The following is a 15,175-nucleotide window of genomic DNA, read 5'->3' on the forward strand; positions in this document are numbered from 1 at the left end:
AAGGGGGAAGCAAGTAACACGAGGAGAGGAGGGATATGTTGAGGGGATAGTATGTTCTCTTTAGTCTGCTGCCAGTGGGATGAACAGAGAGAAAAAGATAAGGTTGCTCCTACCCTATTAGTAGCTCCAACTCTTTTCCCCTGTTGATTACCAGGTGTGTGTAAAAATACCTAGTGATCGTCTGAGTTCAAGGACTAGGACTGGTTGATCGTATCAGTCATCATCTCTACCTTATTGATCAGATGGTGAATTTCAAAGGTGTAGGAAGGTACCTCATGAAGACAGGAGAAACGAATGAACGAAAGCAGCGACGATGACACAGTAAGAACAGCAGGCAAGCACAACAGGAGAGTGAAGATGAAAGAGGATGAAGCCATGAGGACAGATCGAATCTTCAACGAAGGATAAGAAAAGGAATGGAAAATTAACAGGTAAGAACGTGGGAATGAAGCAATATGTAGATAGCAGGATAATGAGATGACAAGAGAAGGAGGCCGAGAAGGGATGATACAAGGATAGGGAGCAAGGGAAAGAAGGAAATAGAGAAGGAAGAGGAGGAGGCTGAAGGGATAAAGGAAGATGATGGAATGAAGAAGGGAACAAAGGAAGATGATGGAATGAAGAAGGGAAGAACGAAAAGGAGAAAAGAGGAAGGAAGAATCAATGTGAACAAGAGGACATGGCAAGATCAGAGGAATAAGAAGCGAAAATTGTGATGAATTGGACTTGGCATTTCAACCAAATGCTCACAAACAAATAAAATAATCACAAAATAGGAGTCCTCGAGGTATCATACCAGACTTGAAAAACCGGGATCAAGAATGGAATTTCCTGAGAGGTTAAGAGGTAAATGCAAACGAAGATGACTGGCTGTAAGATAAAAGATGGAGAGGAGAGATGACAGAGAGGTTCCAAGAGTCCGACTCTTCTAGTCGTCGTCATAGACTTGCGCATAGTCGTAGAGCAGGTGCACCAGGTAGCATTTGATGATGTCGGAGTTGAGGTTTTCGAGCACAAAGTGAGTCGAAGCATCTGAGACATGCTTCAATAGCGTCTCGTTGCTCAGCGACCGCTTGACGACATCCACTAGGTCGGACACGTCTCGCTTGAAGGGGATGTAATGTTCATATGGCTTGAGGTCTTGGTACCAGAACTCCTCGTTGCCTGACTCCTGCTTCAACACGACGACGTTGCTCGCCAGAAAGTCGAGGAGACGATCGGGCACCGAGTTGCCATCAGGAACGATGACCAGCTTGAACTTCCACTGCTCCGAATGAGCCACTCGCTTCTTCACCACGTACCCCTCCCTCTTCATGATCTTGGGCAGTTGTTTCGACTCGGTCTGCATCACCCTGGTAAAGCGAGCATCGATGAGGTCTGGGTGATCCAACGAAGCCTTGACGATCTTGGTCCTTGCAAAGTTCCTCCAGTTGTCTTCGGTGTAGATGCCACCGGTGGTTGTCCCCCTGAAGAAAGCTTTGCTGATCTTCCGTTCCAACGGAATGGAGTTGTCTTGCGAGGCAGTCTTCAGTATGTAGTCGGAGAACCCTTGGACTGATCGGGGAGTTGCGAGAATCCCGTTGCTAGACCTTGGCTTCTCCTGCACGAAGACAGGAAGGCACTCGTTCCTCGCATTCGGAAGACTCAACCCGTCAAACCCGTCGTTGAACCAACAGATGAATTCCATGTCCGGGAGGTCGACCTCCTTAGCTAACATGCCGATGTCCTGGATGAGCCCTTCCTCCGTCCTCACGTCGTTCTCCCATGGCGTCCCTTCGGTGCCGTAGTAAGTGACGTGGTTGTCTTTGATGCTGACTCCTATGTAGTCCTTGTCCTCCCGCACGCTCCTCCGTATGGCAGACCTGGTCACCCGTCCTCGGCATGCGTGAGCGCGGTAGGGGCGGAGAGACCTCTCTATGTAAGGATGGCGCCTGCATCGCTTCCAGTGGAGAAACTCCTCCCTTGACAGCCTTGACTTGAAGTTGAACAGCCCCAGCGCGTACATGCTGAGGGCCACGTTGAGGATGATGGACAGGCAGGCGAGCAGGACGACGGGGATGAGGATTCTTCCTCGCAGGTTTGACATGCGAGGAAACCTTGGGAGCTGCATCGCATCTATCCTTCCTCCTCTCACTCTTCAGCTTCTATCCTCCCTCCTCTCACTCCTCAGTCTCTATCCTCCCTCCTCTCACTCCTCAGTCTCTATCCTCCCTCCTCTCACTCCTCAGTCTCTATCCTCCCTCCTCTTCCTCTTCAGTCTCTATCCTCCCTCCTCTCACTCTTCACCCTCTATCCTCCCTCCTCTTCCTCCTCACCCTCTATCCTCCCTCCTCTCACTCCTCAGTCTCTATCCTCCCTCCTCTCACTCCTCAGTCTCTATCCTCCCTCCTCTTCCTCCTCAGCTTCTATCCTCCCTCCCCCCTTGTCAGCTTCTTGTCAGCATCGCACACCCCCACCATATTCGAAAAGGTCAGTCAAGCTCGCCTCAGGCAAGGACTATCAATAACATGGGGGCAACATTTTCCTCGATTGCTTTTCAGGTCAACAAGTCTCCAACTGCCCCCACGTGTAGGTATGTGGGGGCAGTTCCTACATGTGGGGGCAGTTGGAGGTATGACATGATCAGCTGTAGTGTTGGGAGATCATCAGGAAGTTGATCCGAGTTGTGTGAGGTGTTTGGTTGAGTGTGAGAGTCAGCGGTGACTTGGTGCGCATATCTGACAAGGGAGTCTTTGTCTTTGCTTGTCTGTCGGTTCTTAATAACCTAATCAGTGACTGTTGAGTCATCATTCAGCTGTGCACAGACTTTTAGAGTCTTGAATTGATTCCAATACTCCGAGTGATTTGATTGTCAGATCTTCGAGCGCTAGACTGACTACAAGTTGACTGGGTCTGAGAGGTTCAACTAGCCTGACTGCCGGCAGTCCCGCCCACGGCGTCCAAGTCGCACTTCAGTATTTCAAACAACTGTACTGAACACTTTTATTCGGGAATAAACAAAGTGTTCCCGACGAGCAAATGCAAGAGGGAAAGGAGGAGAGACTCAACAGAAGACTCAACATCTGCTATGGCCATCAACTTGCCATGGCTTGTAGCGGCAGAGGCTGCAGCAGCACAGGATACAACGGCAAAGGTTCAGAAAAGGGAGGAGAGAATGAAGAGGGGAGAAGGGGAGGGGAGGCGAGAGGGGCTGACAAGCTTGACAAGGTGACGGGGCCGATGTACTACTAATATCTCCCTGCGAACCCCAGACGAGGTCGCCAGCAGATCATGACACGACGACTGCCAATGGCGGCGTTCAAGAAATGCGAGGACGGCGATCCAGTGGGAGCTGAGATACTGGATGGAGGATAACCTTGCATAACAACAAGATCTCATGTACAAAATCACTTGCTGAGTTATCCAGCAGGTGATGACTTGAACATGAAAAAGATATCTTTGTCAGACGGTAGTGGGAGAGGAAGGGGAGAAGACGGTAGTGGGAGAGGGAGGGGGGAAGACGGTAGTGGCGTTGAGCACGTGTGAACGAACCTCAACACTTTAGGATATTTTGAGTACCCCACCCCCTAGTCACTCTGATCACTGAATTCCCATACAAATGCCCAGACAACAACCCCCTGTGTCTCAGCCGTGATATACCCGTCAGCTTCTCCTCCAGCATCTGCTTACGTCCCCCCTTCCTACCGGCCTCTACCCCCCCATTCCCATCGGATTCCAGTACCGTACCCCTACCTCCTGTCAGCCTTTAAACTCAGAATTCCTAGCTTGGAACCACCTGACCCCCCCCCCGAGTTCCCGCTGAGGAGCACAGGGGTGCGTGTTTCCGTGCTAGGAGCAAATGACTCTTGGATTTGACCCCTCGCCGTTGACCGATGGCTCTTGGGAAAAAATTAGCGGGTCTCAAATTCTCCTCTCAATCTCTGTTTTCGTCGTTTCGTTTTCAAACTTTGGCAACTGTACGAAATTTACGTCATATCTCCTATATTTGTCGTGCATTTCATCGTCTGTACCACCTCCCAAAATTCATGTACAACCATTCCAAATTGAATTCGAGAGATAAAAATCAATTTTAGCTCAAACTGTGAAAGTTTTTCACGTTCATGATTATTCAAAGTTGCTAGCGGAAAAGTCAGCGCGCAATGGCGGATGCGCAATGGCGGCAGCAGAACATGCACTGACATGACAGGGTAGCGCAGGCGTACCAGTCGATATGGAGCACAAGCTTTCTATGTCTCTGCGTCTCCAGTGGCATCGCCTGTCTCTGCTGTCTCATCTGATCATCCTGACTTCCAGTGAGAACTTTCTTTCCGTATGTTTCAGTTCACCCTCGCTGATACTTTCCGCAGTTTACTTCTTCCTTCCTGCAGTCTCGGCTCAGACTATGAGCTACAATCTTACTCATTCTGGATCATGCTCAACAGGTCAGTGTGTCATGCCTGTCGATGCAAACATCTCCATTTCAAGACAAGGCGTCGGCAATCTTGTCAGTGCAAAAGTGTCGATAGACCTTTATCCATATCTGTGGCCTTATGATAGCACCAAGATCTACCAATTGCGTTCGGCGATACTTCATAACAATATTGAAAAAAAATTCACCATTATCAGAGTAATTTTCCCAAGCTCATTCAATGTTTCGGATTCAGTCGTGAACATAGAAGGTGGAGGGAAATTCGGTGTTGGAGTCACTGGACTTGATGGAATTACGGATCAGGCTGGTTTTGTGAAAATCTTTCCGTTTTCCAAAGGTTCTATAGTAACTGAGGTTCCTGTAGTCGACAGTCAAATGGAAGGTGTGAGTGGTGGTAACACAGATCCTTGCAACATGCCTTGCAGCAACATATTTGAGATGCAGACGTATGCAAATACAGACACAGATGTAAAATCATCCACTGTACAGGGGACTATTCAAAGACTTCATTTCACTATATCTGGAATTGTGAATCCTCTGTACACTCCCGGAGAGTTGCCTGGGGCATTGCAACAGAAAGCTGTTCAATTCGGAATCCAGATTTATGACTTCACGATAGACGATCGAGGATACAGAACTTACAAAATGCTGTTTTACAACAATCGTATCAATGACCCACAGTTGAACAAGACAACTCATTATTGGTTCAGCAGGACAGGCAACTCCCCAGTGAATCTCACTTCCAACGTGTTGCCAAGGGTGGACCTGTCCTTAGCTTCTCCCAGGTTTTCTCAGCTGACTTCAGCAAAAATTCAGTTCAAGACGGTTACAGGAATTCCCAAAGGGGGCAGCGTCTTGGTCAAGTTTCCCCCTGACCTTGTCATCAGCTCCTCGTCGAGGATTTCAGTGTCTTTCATCGATGTGAGGAGCGCAAACTCCTCCAGCAATGTTACAGGAACAACCTATATCTCATCCAAGGACCGCAGCATCCTGTTCTACAGGATTGAAAGCACGCTAGATCGGAACCAAGATATGATTCTAGATGTCACGAATGTCTTTACTTCTTCACTCTCGCAATCTGGAGCCATTCGAATTGAGACCTGGAACGGTACGAACTTCACGCTGGATTATGGCACGAGCAATTCAGTTCCGCTGCAAGCGAATCTATTGAGAAATCTGGTGATTGGGCTCAGCAGCTACGAGACTGGCAAGACAAATGTGACTGTGTCCATCACATTTCAAATCAACAATCCTTTGGCAAGCAATCTCAGCAGAATCATACTCCAATTTCCGACCAGCGACTTGTCTCTTGCTGCTGCAAAACCTTCTTTAAAGATGTCTTTGGATGCTCCATACCAGGATTGCAGTCCACGTACACCTGGAGTCCCCGGTTACACTTCCGTTGAAGTCTGCGCCTCCCAACAGCTGGAAGGTGGAAGCACCGTCAGCTTCGAAGTTGAAGGATTTCGTAATCGACTTCATGCAGGAACTTTTACCAACAGCATTTTGATTGAAACCCAAGAGATTTTCAGTGGCAGTACCCGAATTCTTGATTTCGGGGCGGCCAAACCTGCAGCGGAACTTGAACCTTCGAGTCTGGCATACTTGAACGCGACATTTCCATCAACAACGGATGACTTTGGAAATGTGACTGTAGAATTCACTCCAAGCATCTCATTGTCTACCGGAACATCATTCATAGACATCAGTCTTACTCCGGGATTTGATGTCTCACAGAATTCCGTTGCTTACTTGGAAGGAGTTCGCAAGTCAACCTTCAATCAGAGCTTCATATCAATCGATCTTGATGGCATCGCTTTGATGGCAAACGTCAAGTACAGACTTATCATCGTCGGAGTTGTTTCTCCTTACTACACTATCGAGAGGGCTTTAAATATTACCACTCGGAATGGAGACGCTGCTGTCTTAAAAGCAGTTCAGAGAGGCAGGTATGCTGATGGATCTTTGAACGCATCGCCGATGCAACACTTGCAGATGCGTTTGTTGCCCCTTGTGAGTGGGGCAACATCTTCATTGAATATCAGCTTCCATTGTAACAAACAAGTTCCTGCTTACAGTGGGATCTTGCTCGATTTCCCGGACGGTTTTGATGTCACAGCGGTGCATGTAGTCAGGAAGCAGAACCTGTCGCTAGTGGCAGATCGTCTTTGCAACATGGAGATCTGCAACACAAGTTTTGTTATCAACTCCACATCCCATTTCTTGGAAGGCAATTTTACCTACGACTACAAGAGGATGTTCACTTACTTCGACTACTCTTTGACGGGCATAGGAGGAAGCCTAGCAGTTCGAGTCGATGGGACTTCACTTGAACTGACGCTCATCGATCGCATTATGAATGCAACTTGGCATCCGCCCTTGTTCAGGCTCAAACATTGCATGAAGATGGAGGCTCAGCAGTGCTCCCAGCTATGTTCCAGCAGCGTCGTTGCGAATTGCTCGGAGCTGATTCGAGATTCCTACTGGGTGAATGTGACTCAGCCGTCCGAGCCCTTGACTGTTGGGTCAAAGATCGAGTTTGAGCTGGAGGGTGTTGTCAATCCAAGAGTGAGCGGCCTGACCGGGAGCTTCAGGTTGAGAACTTTCTTGAGTGCTGCGAGGTATCTTGAGGGCTCTCAGCATGATGGTGTCTTGCTCCTACCAGCTGCCTTGACAAATCCGTTGATCCAGCTCAATGACAGCAACGCTTTCGCGGTTACCTCTTTCCAGTTGTATTTCGATGTGTTCAATGGTTTGCAATCCAAGGACATGATAAGGATCGTGTATCCGCCCTTCTTCCACTATGAACCTGCTGAAAGTTCAACACAGCTACATTGTCTGAACTCAAGCGTCATGGACGATCTTTCAATCATTGCGAGCAATTCGAGCTATGTGCTGTTGCAACGAAAGGGACTATCACTGCAGCAGTGCAGAGGTAGAGTATTTCTACAGTTGTCTGCAATTCAAAACAGGAACGGGTCAGCTGGAGATTCGGGAGCCTGGACAGTCGAGACGCTGGCATCAAGTTCAAACCTCACCATGGACAAGGGAATCTTCAGCGTTCAAATCACGACCGCACATTTCAAAGACGTCAAAGTTGACGTCACGGCGTTGGACAGCCGAGCTCCGACAGCTGGGCGAGAGGTCAACCTGACAGTCAAGCTACAAGTGAATCAACCCATGGTTCCTCCCGACTCTCGCATCGTCATTGACTTGGGATCAGACCTGTCGTTGACCAAAGACACAACCATCACATTCGCCTGCAAGGAGCCCTACGACTATGTGGACTACTGTCCAGGAGCATCCTGGAACTATACCTGCCCATTCTCCATTCTAGATGTTCAGCGGTCAGGACTGAATGTCTTGACGATCAAGAGACAGAGATGGTCTGTGCTACATGAGGCGATCGGCAAGACAGCAGAAGAGGGATCTGAGCTCACCTTTCATGTCTCTCCGCTTGCTACTCGCGCTACGGCAGGACCAATCCAAGCTCTCACATTTCAGCACGTCGCGTCAACGGCAAGAGGGTTGGAGGTTTACGAGCAAGACTCCGTCAAAGTCACCGAGCTATCGCCGTGCCTGAATGAAGCTCAGGTTGAGTTGCAGGAAGCTAGTCTGGGCTCGAAGACTTCAGTCACAGTCACGTTACGGGTATGTAGTGCTGTGGCGGTTGAAGAGAGGGTCGGACTTTTCCTCTCAGCCTTCATCTCCTGTCAAGATCAAGACTGCGACAGTTTCCGAGATGCCCGAAAGTTCTCCATCGCTGACTTCAATGTCACAAGTGCAGAGTTGGAGTACGCTGGTTATCATTTCGGGAATATTTCAGATTCCTCCATCCAGATTTCAAAGTGCAGCAATCAGGATGGATGGAATTTCGGGTCTCGATTACCAGGTTTGCTTTTCAAGCCTCGAAGGAGCATTGTTGCTGGCGAGCTAATCATCTTCACCATCACCGGATTTCGCAACCCGGTCATCAGCCCCTCGCTGCCTCCTAGGGCATACGTTCAGACGTTGAGCAGCTCACTCGAAGTTTTCGGTTCTGTCTGCACAGTTTTCAGTCCTGCTGGTGGATTTCAGTTGCCGACGGATTTTCAAACTGGTTCCTGGGTCACAGTGACCCCCAAGCTCACATATGCTGAGAGCAACTTTTCTCTCGCTCTCGTTTCTCCTCTTCCTGTCAGTCCCAATTCAACATTCAAGGTTCATCTCAACCTCCCATACCCCTATGAGTGGCAGGATCCGAAGTTAGTCGAGGTGTTTGTCGATGCCTTTCAAGTTCTCTCAGCTGAGTTGTCAAACGTCACTCGAACATCCCTGACAGTTGTCCTCGGCTCTGTCAACTTGACCTCAGTGCATGCTGCTCTACGCATCCTCATATCAGGCGTGCAGAATCCCAGCTATGAGGAAATCTCGCCTCTCGCTGTGAATGTAACGGTTGAGAGTGAGCAGGGTCAGGAGCAAGCAGAGGTGATTGGTTTGGAGATCAAAGCCGTGGCATTGAAGAAGGCTGTCTCGGGTCAAATAGCAAGTCAAACCGACCAGCAGTCTGTCTTCACGTTTGCTTTCACCCTCTCCTTGCATTGGGACCTTCGTGACAGCGTCAGAGTTCAATCTTCTGAGATGTTTGGAACGAAAACAAATGACGTGTTTTCTCAGAATGTCAATACGACAGTGCTGGCTAGCGATGACGTCTTGAGAGGCATCGAAGGGTCAAACCTGCTTTGGATCACACCATCTGGTTCAATCTTGTCTGGAGATGCCCAACTAACAGTGGAGGCTCAATCTCAAACTAGTTTTCAAGTTCGATTTGGACTGGCATCAGTCACAGTCTTGAAACTGTCTCCAACAGAAGACCAGTTCCACATCAATTGCTCCAACAACACGCGCGCCCCTCCCCTTCACAACGAGACTAACTGTACCTTTGAGCTCGATCATGTCTCTTCTATCCCTGCTCACTCGAGAGTTGCGTTTAGCATTGGAGGATACAAGAGCGCGAGGGTAGGAGGCGTCTACTCCTTCACCGTAGAGATCTGTGAGCTCTCTACCTCGCAAGCAAAGCAGAGACAAACTGCTGTCACCTTCCGTAGTCTCCTGCCGGCGAAAGATTCAGCTGCTGTCAACTTTACGAGCTGGGACAGACAGGCTTCTGTTGGTGAGAATGGCGATATCAGCATGGAAGTAGCCCTTGACTCGACAGTTTTCGGCCAGCAGCTGAGGTTGGATTTCCCAGCTGGTCCGAGGGGCTTTTTAGGAGTTGAAAGTATCACAGTGAAAAACTCTCCCGACGTTCTATTGATTTCAGCAGGCGGGAGCCAAGTGAACTTGGAACTGTTGGTAGACAACATTCAGTCAGTTCGTTTCACGTTACAAGGAGCATCGTTGCGGCTTCCGCTCCTATCAGGCTGGAGTGATCCTATTCAGATCATCTCGTCTCGAAAGTCAGACGGGAGGGCAATCAAGACTGCGGACGCGTCAGGGTTGATAGCTTCGGTCCCCTCCCTGAATAGCTCAATCCTTCCCTTGTTCTCTGCTGCTCGTTTCGGTGCGACTGTGAGTACCGTCGCAAGGGATAGGTACGTTGACGTGCTGATCAAGAACAGTCAACTTGTTCCGAAAGACGGTCAGTTTGCCTTGAGCTTCCCTTCAGTCTACGACGTTCTGGTTCCTGTCTGCGGAGGCGGGCCCTTGTGGAGCTGCACCAACAGAGCTGAGTGTGTGGAAGGCTGCAATGAGGAATTGAAGGTTGTGAAGGACATCAAAGTTGTGATTCTGAACAAGACAGTCAATGCTTACTTCAACTTGACGTTGCAGCGTCTTGGAGATGGAGTTGACATCGAAGCCGGATCCATCATTCGGCTGAGGCTGTACAACTTCTCCAACAAAGGATTCTCTCAAGCGCAGACACAGAACGTAACAGTCGATGAAACATGGAGAGAAAAGTTTTTGATGGCTACGGCGACGTCGCAGGGATATGCGATAGAGACAGGTTCGATGCCTGACTTCCAAGTGACTGCGTCAGAGTTTGAATGGCTCGACACATCATGGAGCATGAACAACGACCCAAGTCCATTGCTGTGCCCCCTCCGACAACCCGCGAGTCCATTGAGCAACGAGTATGCTGGAGCGAGGGCGCACTTCTCGTACTTGAGCATGAAGACGACTAATGCAGTTGCGTCCGGGTCTGTCCTGAGGTTCAGCTTTCCCAATGAGGACCTTGAAGTTGTCAGGACGACAGTGAACGCGTCACTTGCTATCTTCCGTTGCACCAACCTGTCAAGCAGTCTGGCTCGTTTGTCCACATTGTCTGCTCTTCGTGCGAATGATCGTGACACGTGCAACGGAACTTTTCAGAACTTCTCGTTTCAGGTGAATGTGAGTCAAGGCAGAGTTGTTCTTTCCACCATCCTTGGGGACTCGGTTCCTCCGGATGTAACGATCAACATGTTTGACATCGGGAAGTCGCCCGACGGTCTTGACAGTTTTCGCAACAAGAAGGTGTCAGGTGCTCATGGCATGTATACGTTAGAAACAGTAGACCCCTGGGGTGTTGTCGTTCACCAGCAAGACTTCTTTCCTGCGTACTGTGTCGAGGGTCGGACAGTGAGAGTTGTCACCAGGAACTATGACCTCACATCAAATTTCTCAGTCTCCGTCACAACAGACGTGGCAGGGGAATCAGGCGATCTGCAAGTCAAGTTTTCATACTCCCCTGTCATCGATCTTCCATCCTTTCAATCTGACAACTACTTGGTCGTTCACTTCCCATCAGATTTTGACATTGATTCAGCTACAGGCGAAGTTTTGTCGGGGTCAACCAGAGATTTTGGTTCTGCCGTCGCTCCCGGGACTTGCTTTGCAGAATCCTCAACGACTCCTCGTTTTTACTTCAAGTTGTCAGTGTTGCGCCGAGAGACTTCAATCATCATCAAGAGTTTCAGAAATCCTCCCTACGCGCAAGGTTTCTCCGTTGCTATCAACCACTCGCCTCTCAGAGGAACATTCTTGTTCGAAGTTTACGTCAAGTCAGGATCATGTTATCATTCGTTTGCTAGTGGCTCATGGCTTTCAACGGTCGTTCCTGGAACTCTTTCCTCAGCTGAACTGTTTCCACCTTCTCTTCCAGCTGGATCAGCGAAGGTCTCAATTCAGATCAAGTTCAAGCTTGCCAACATCGTACCAGAGAACGCAACCTTCATTGTTCGTCTGCCATCAAAGTTGCAATTCACTGACAAGTCTCGGATAGTTCCCAGCACCGAGGGATACATCTTCAAAGGATCGCTAAGTTCAGACTTTGACAACCAGACTCGGTTTCTTACACCCTACCAGTGCAGCTCTTTGTCATTGCAGTACTGTCCTGGCCCAGCAGAGAATTTCTCGTACTCTGTTGTCAGATGTTCTTCTTGTCATTTACAGGCAAGCAGTCCCTCGTTCCTTGCCGATACCCTGGTAGCCTCCAGATCCCCGAGCTTGTCAAACCAAACCTACACCATTCCAGACATTTGTGAACCACCGTCCATGACAGACATGGAACCTGGATCGTTCATTGTACCGGTTGGTTGCTCTCTGAACGGAGTCAACTACTCCAATCAGTCTGTTGTCATCGTCTACAGAGAGCTACCTACACCGATCTCTGCCAATCAAACAGTGTCTTTGACCATTCTTGATGTCATCTCGCCGGATGAATACAACATCTTGCCAGGAAACATTGACGTGCAGATTTGGTCCTCCATTCACAATGCACTTATAGACCGCAACAATCTCATCGCACTGCAGGCAACTCGAACAGGATCATTAGTTGACTTGGTTGCTCACCTTTCAAACGTACTTGTTGGACAAAGTACCATCCTTTATCTGAGCTTCAAGATCCCCGGCAAGGTCAATTTCCCTTTGAACATTACCATCGACATTGATCGGAGCATGACTGTTGTGGGCCCCGTGATTGACTTGAACTTGTCAAACACGTATAACATCAGTGGTACACCGTTGGTCAATGCAGTGACAGGCTCAACAAATCTCACCTTCTCAGTGCAATTGACATACCAGTCGACTGATACACATGTCATGCTGGCTGTTTCAGGACTCAGAAATCCGTCGGCAGGTGGAAGTTACAACCTAGTGAAGAAACTAGCGATCAGGAAACTTATTGGAGGAACCATCCAGGAAATGTACGAAGCTCCTCTGTCACCAATCTTTTACATAAATCCCGAGGGTTGCTCTATCAACACTCGGTTTGATGTCTTTCCGTTGACAACGGCCGATCTTGTCAACCTGACAGTCACCTTTGACCAGATTGTCAATGGCTCGAATGGTCTCAATTTCTCTGTCAGTGTTCCAACCGCTTTGCGTACTTCAGGAGCACTCAGATTGTATTCTGTTCTTGTGAACCAAGTGAAAGCAGCTCCTTCGGAGACGTCTGTCATTCTGCACGAGAGCTCTCAAGGATCTATTATTGTCGGAAAGGTCTCTGGCCTTTCGCTACTCTCCTGCCCTTGCACCATCAAGCTTGTTCTTGGACCCTTTCAAACAATGCAAGTGCAGCCTCCTATTCTCGTTGACAATCTCAAATTCCGAACTTTGTCCAGTTTTGACATAGCAAGCTATCAGCTGTCAGCCTGGGAGTCGCCGCTGTCATGGGGTTCGGAGACGTCAAGAGTTGTCTGTCAGTCATCCAACGCCTCTTTGACTCTCTCTGGTGCGGGACCGATCTCAAACCTCCTCACCTTGTCGTTGACGAATCCTGTCCTCGGGTATTGGGGCGGCCTTGACATCTCATTTGTGACCCCCGTAGCAGTGAAGAAGTCAAGTGTTATCGTCCTGAAATTTCCCCCTCGCTCCTTGTCCTTCTGTCGGTCAGTTGGAAGCAACCCTACGATCCGTGGAGCCCAGTGGTCCTCCTCACTCACCAGCAGAGCTTTGACTGAGGTCAACACCTCTTCAGCAACGCTCAACTTGACGTTTCCTGTACAATGCGGCGAGCCTGCCTACCCTACCATCTTGGTCAAGCCTCTTACACCTGATACCATCCCAGCTGGCGTCCGGGTGGCTATGAATATCTCGCTGGTGAGGATGCCAGTCAACCCGATCTCAGTCCAGCTTGAGGTTCAAATCTACAATGGGTCGGTCGACTTCGCCTCCGCCGATGGGTCCCTCAGCTCTGGTCCAGCTGTCCAGCAAGCCTCAGGACTCTCAACACCGGCAGCTGGGTTTGCGAATGTCGAGCTGCCGAGGAGCAATGTGTGGATCTATCCGGAATCAACGCTGGTGAGTGCAAGCACGTCCTTCAACGTTCTTTATCACAGCCGGACGGGGCTGCCGTCCGATGGCTACCTTGAGGTGGACTTTCCTGATGGTTTCGATGTCTCTCAAGCTTCAGTTGCCGGTGCTGCTCTCTGTGGTGCTGCCACCTACAAAGACAGCACCAGTTACTCGCTCTCCTGGACCTCCACCTCGATCAACTCCAACTTTAAAGACCGACAGATTTACCTGATGAAAACAACCGATTGTACGGTCTCAGAGTCCTTTTCATCTGACATGACAACCATTCTTCCCACCACCTTCTTCGGATTCACTGGTGGGGTTCGTAACACGCCATTTCAAGGCTGCGTCAACAAGGGATTCGCAACGTACAAGATTTCGAAATATTCTGTGACGGCGACCACGAGGGTGGTGGAATTCTCTTCAACAGTGGCAGGTGATTCAAACACAGTGCTCAGGTACGCGATTGACAACATGTGTAGCACTTGCACTACAGTCATCGAGCGTGTAGGGAATCGGACCCTCAGAGTAAGAGGCTTCGCAAACAGCTTTCCACCCTTCTCTCTTGTCAACGTGACTTTTCAAAGGATTCTCAACGGTCCCGTTGCAGGCATCGCGAAGCAGGGCTATGCTCTCCGGGCATATGACAGTGCTGGTCGTCTGTTAGAGAGAGCTTTGGATATCACCCCTACCAACTTGACCAAAGTAAGCACCAACGCGTTTGTTCGGCTGCAAGACTACTCGGCTCATGCGCGAGGAAGTTTCTATCTCTTTGTGGCCGCCACCAACCCGATAGCGGCTGGATCGGTGATCGTGATCTTCTTTCCTGCTGGTTTCGACGGAGCTGAGACGATCACACAAGCGCTTGTGCCTCCAGCCTCTGAAGTCCTTGACTTCCGACCCAGTTGGCTTCAGAACGCTGGCAATGTGCAGCAAGCGGTTGAAATGGAGGTTTTGAGCTCAGCTTGTCTATCGCAATGCTCCTCTCTGCGCGTGCGCGTCCTTTCTGATGTTGTGAGGGGAAAGATACTCTGCATCAAGTTGGTGGGTATGCTGAGAAATCCACTCCGTCCCACCTCATTCAGCAATCTAACTGTGCTGGTACAAGACAGCACAGGGCAGGAGCAGATGTACAATCAAAGTGTTCCTGGCTTCTCCATAACACCAGGCAAGTATGCAAACATGCAATTGACAACCAACAATTCGATCGTCGGAGAGACCTCAGAGCTTCAGTTTCAGTGGTACTCCGAGTCCGGAGTCGCCAGTACCGACTACTTCCAACTCCAAGTGCCACCGGCCTACGAATTCGTATGGAAGAGGAGTGATACACAAGAGGCCGTTCAGGTCCGAAGCTTCTCCAACTTACGGGGCATCCTTGCAGTGTATGCTGTCAATGGCAGCACCATCATCATCCGCCGAGACACTGCGATTCCAAGTCAAAACGTGTTGGTCAGCTTTTCGTTGGGACCCTTCAAGAACAGGTGAAATGTTCACATATAAGATGTATGTGTG

General features: G+C 49.4%; 2 protein-coding genes across 2 annotated transcripts in view; one reads left to right on the forward strand and one right to left on the reverse strand.

The window, feature by feature from the left end:
* Positions 1 to 928: 928 nt before the first annotated feature.
* On the reverse strand, positions 929 to 2,086 carry GUITHDRAFT_121519 (hypothetical protein; the record flags this gene model as incomplete). Its single annotated transcript, XM_005819233.1, has 1 exon — positions 929 to 2,086. The coding sequence occupies one exon, from the start codon at positions 2,084 to 2,086 to the stop codon at positions 929 to 931; it is 1,158 nt and encodes a 385-aa protein (XP_005819290.1).
* Positions 2,087 to 4,210: 2,124 nt separating this feature from the next.
* GUITHDRAFT_121520 (hypothetical protein) overlaps positions 4,211 to 15,175 on the forward strand; it is a gene marked incomplete at both ends in the record, with an annotated part of 33,778 nt that continues 22,813 nt past the window's right edge. Inside the window, 2 exons of the mRNA XM_005819234.1 lie at positions 4,211 to 4,292; positions 4,347 to 15,144. Of these exons, the coding sequence (XP_005819291.1) occupies positions 4,211 to 4,292; positions 4,347 to 15,144 (10,880 nt within the window). The remainder of the gene's footprint in view (positions 4,293 to 4,346; positions 15,145 to 15,175) is intronic.

This window comes from Guillardia theta (assembly GCF_000315625.1).
Source record: "Guillardia theta CCMP2712 unplaced genomic scaffold GUITHscaffold_236, whole genome shotgun sequence".
NCBI lineage: Eukaryota > Cryptophyceae > Pyrenomonadales > Geminigeraceae > Guillardia > Guillardia theta.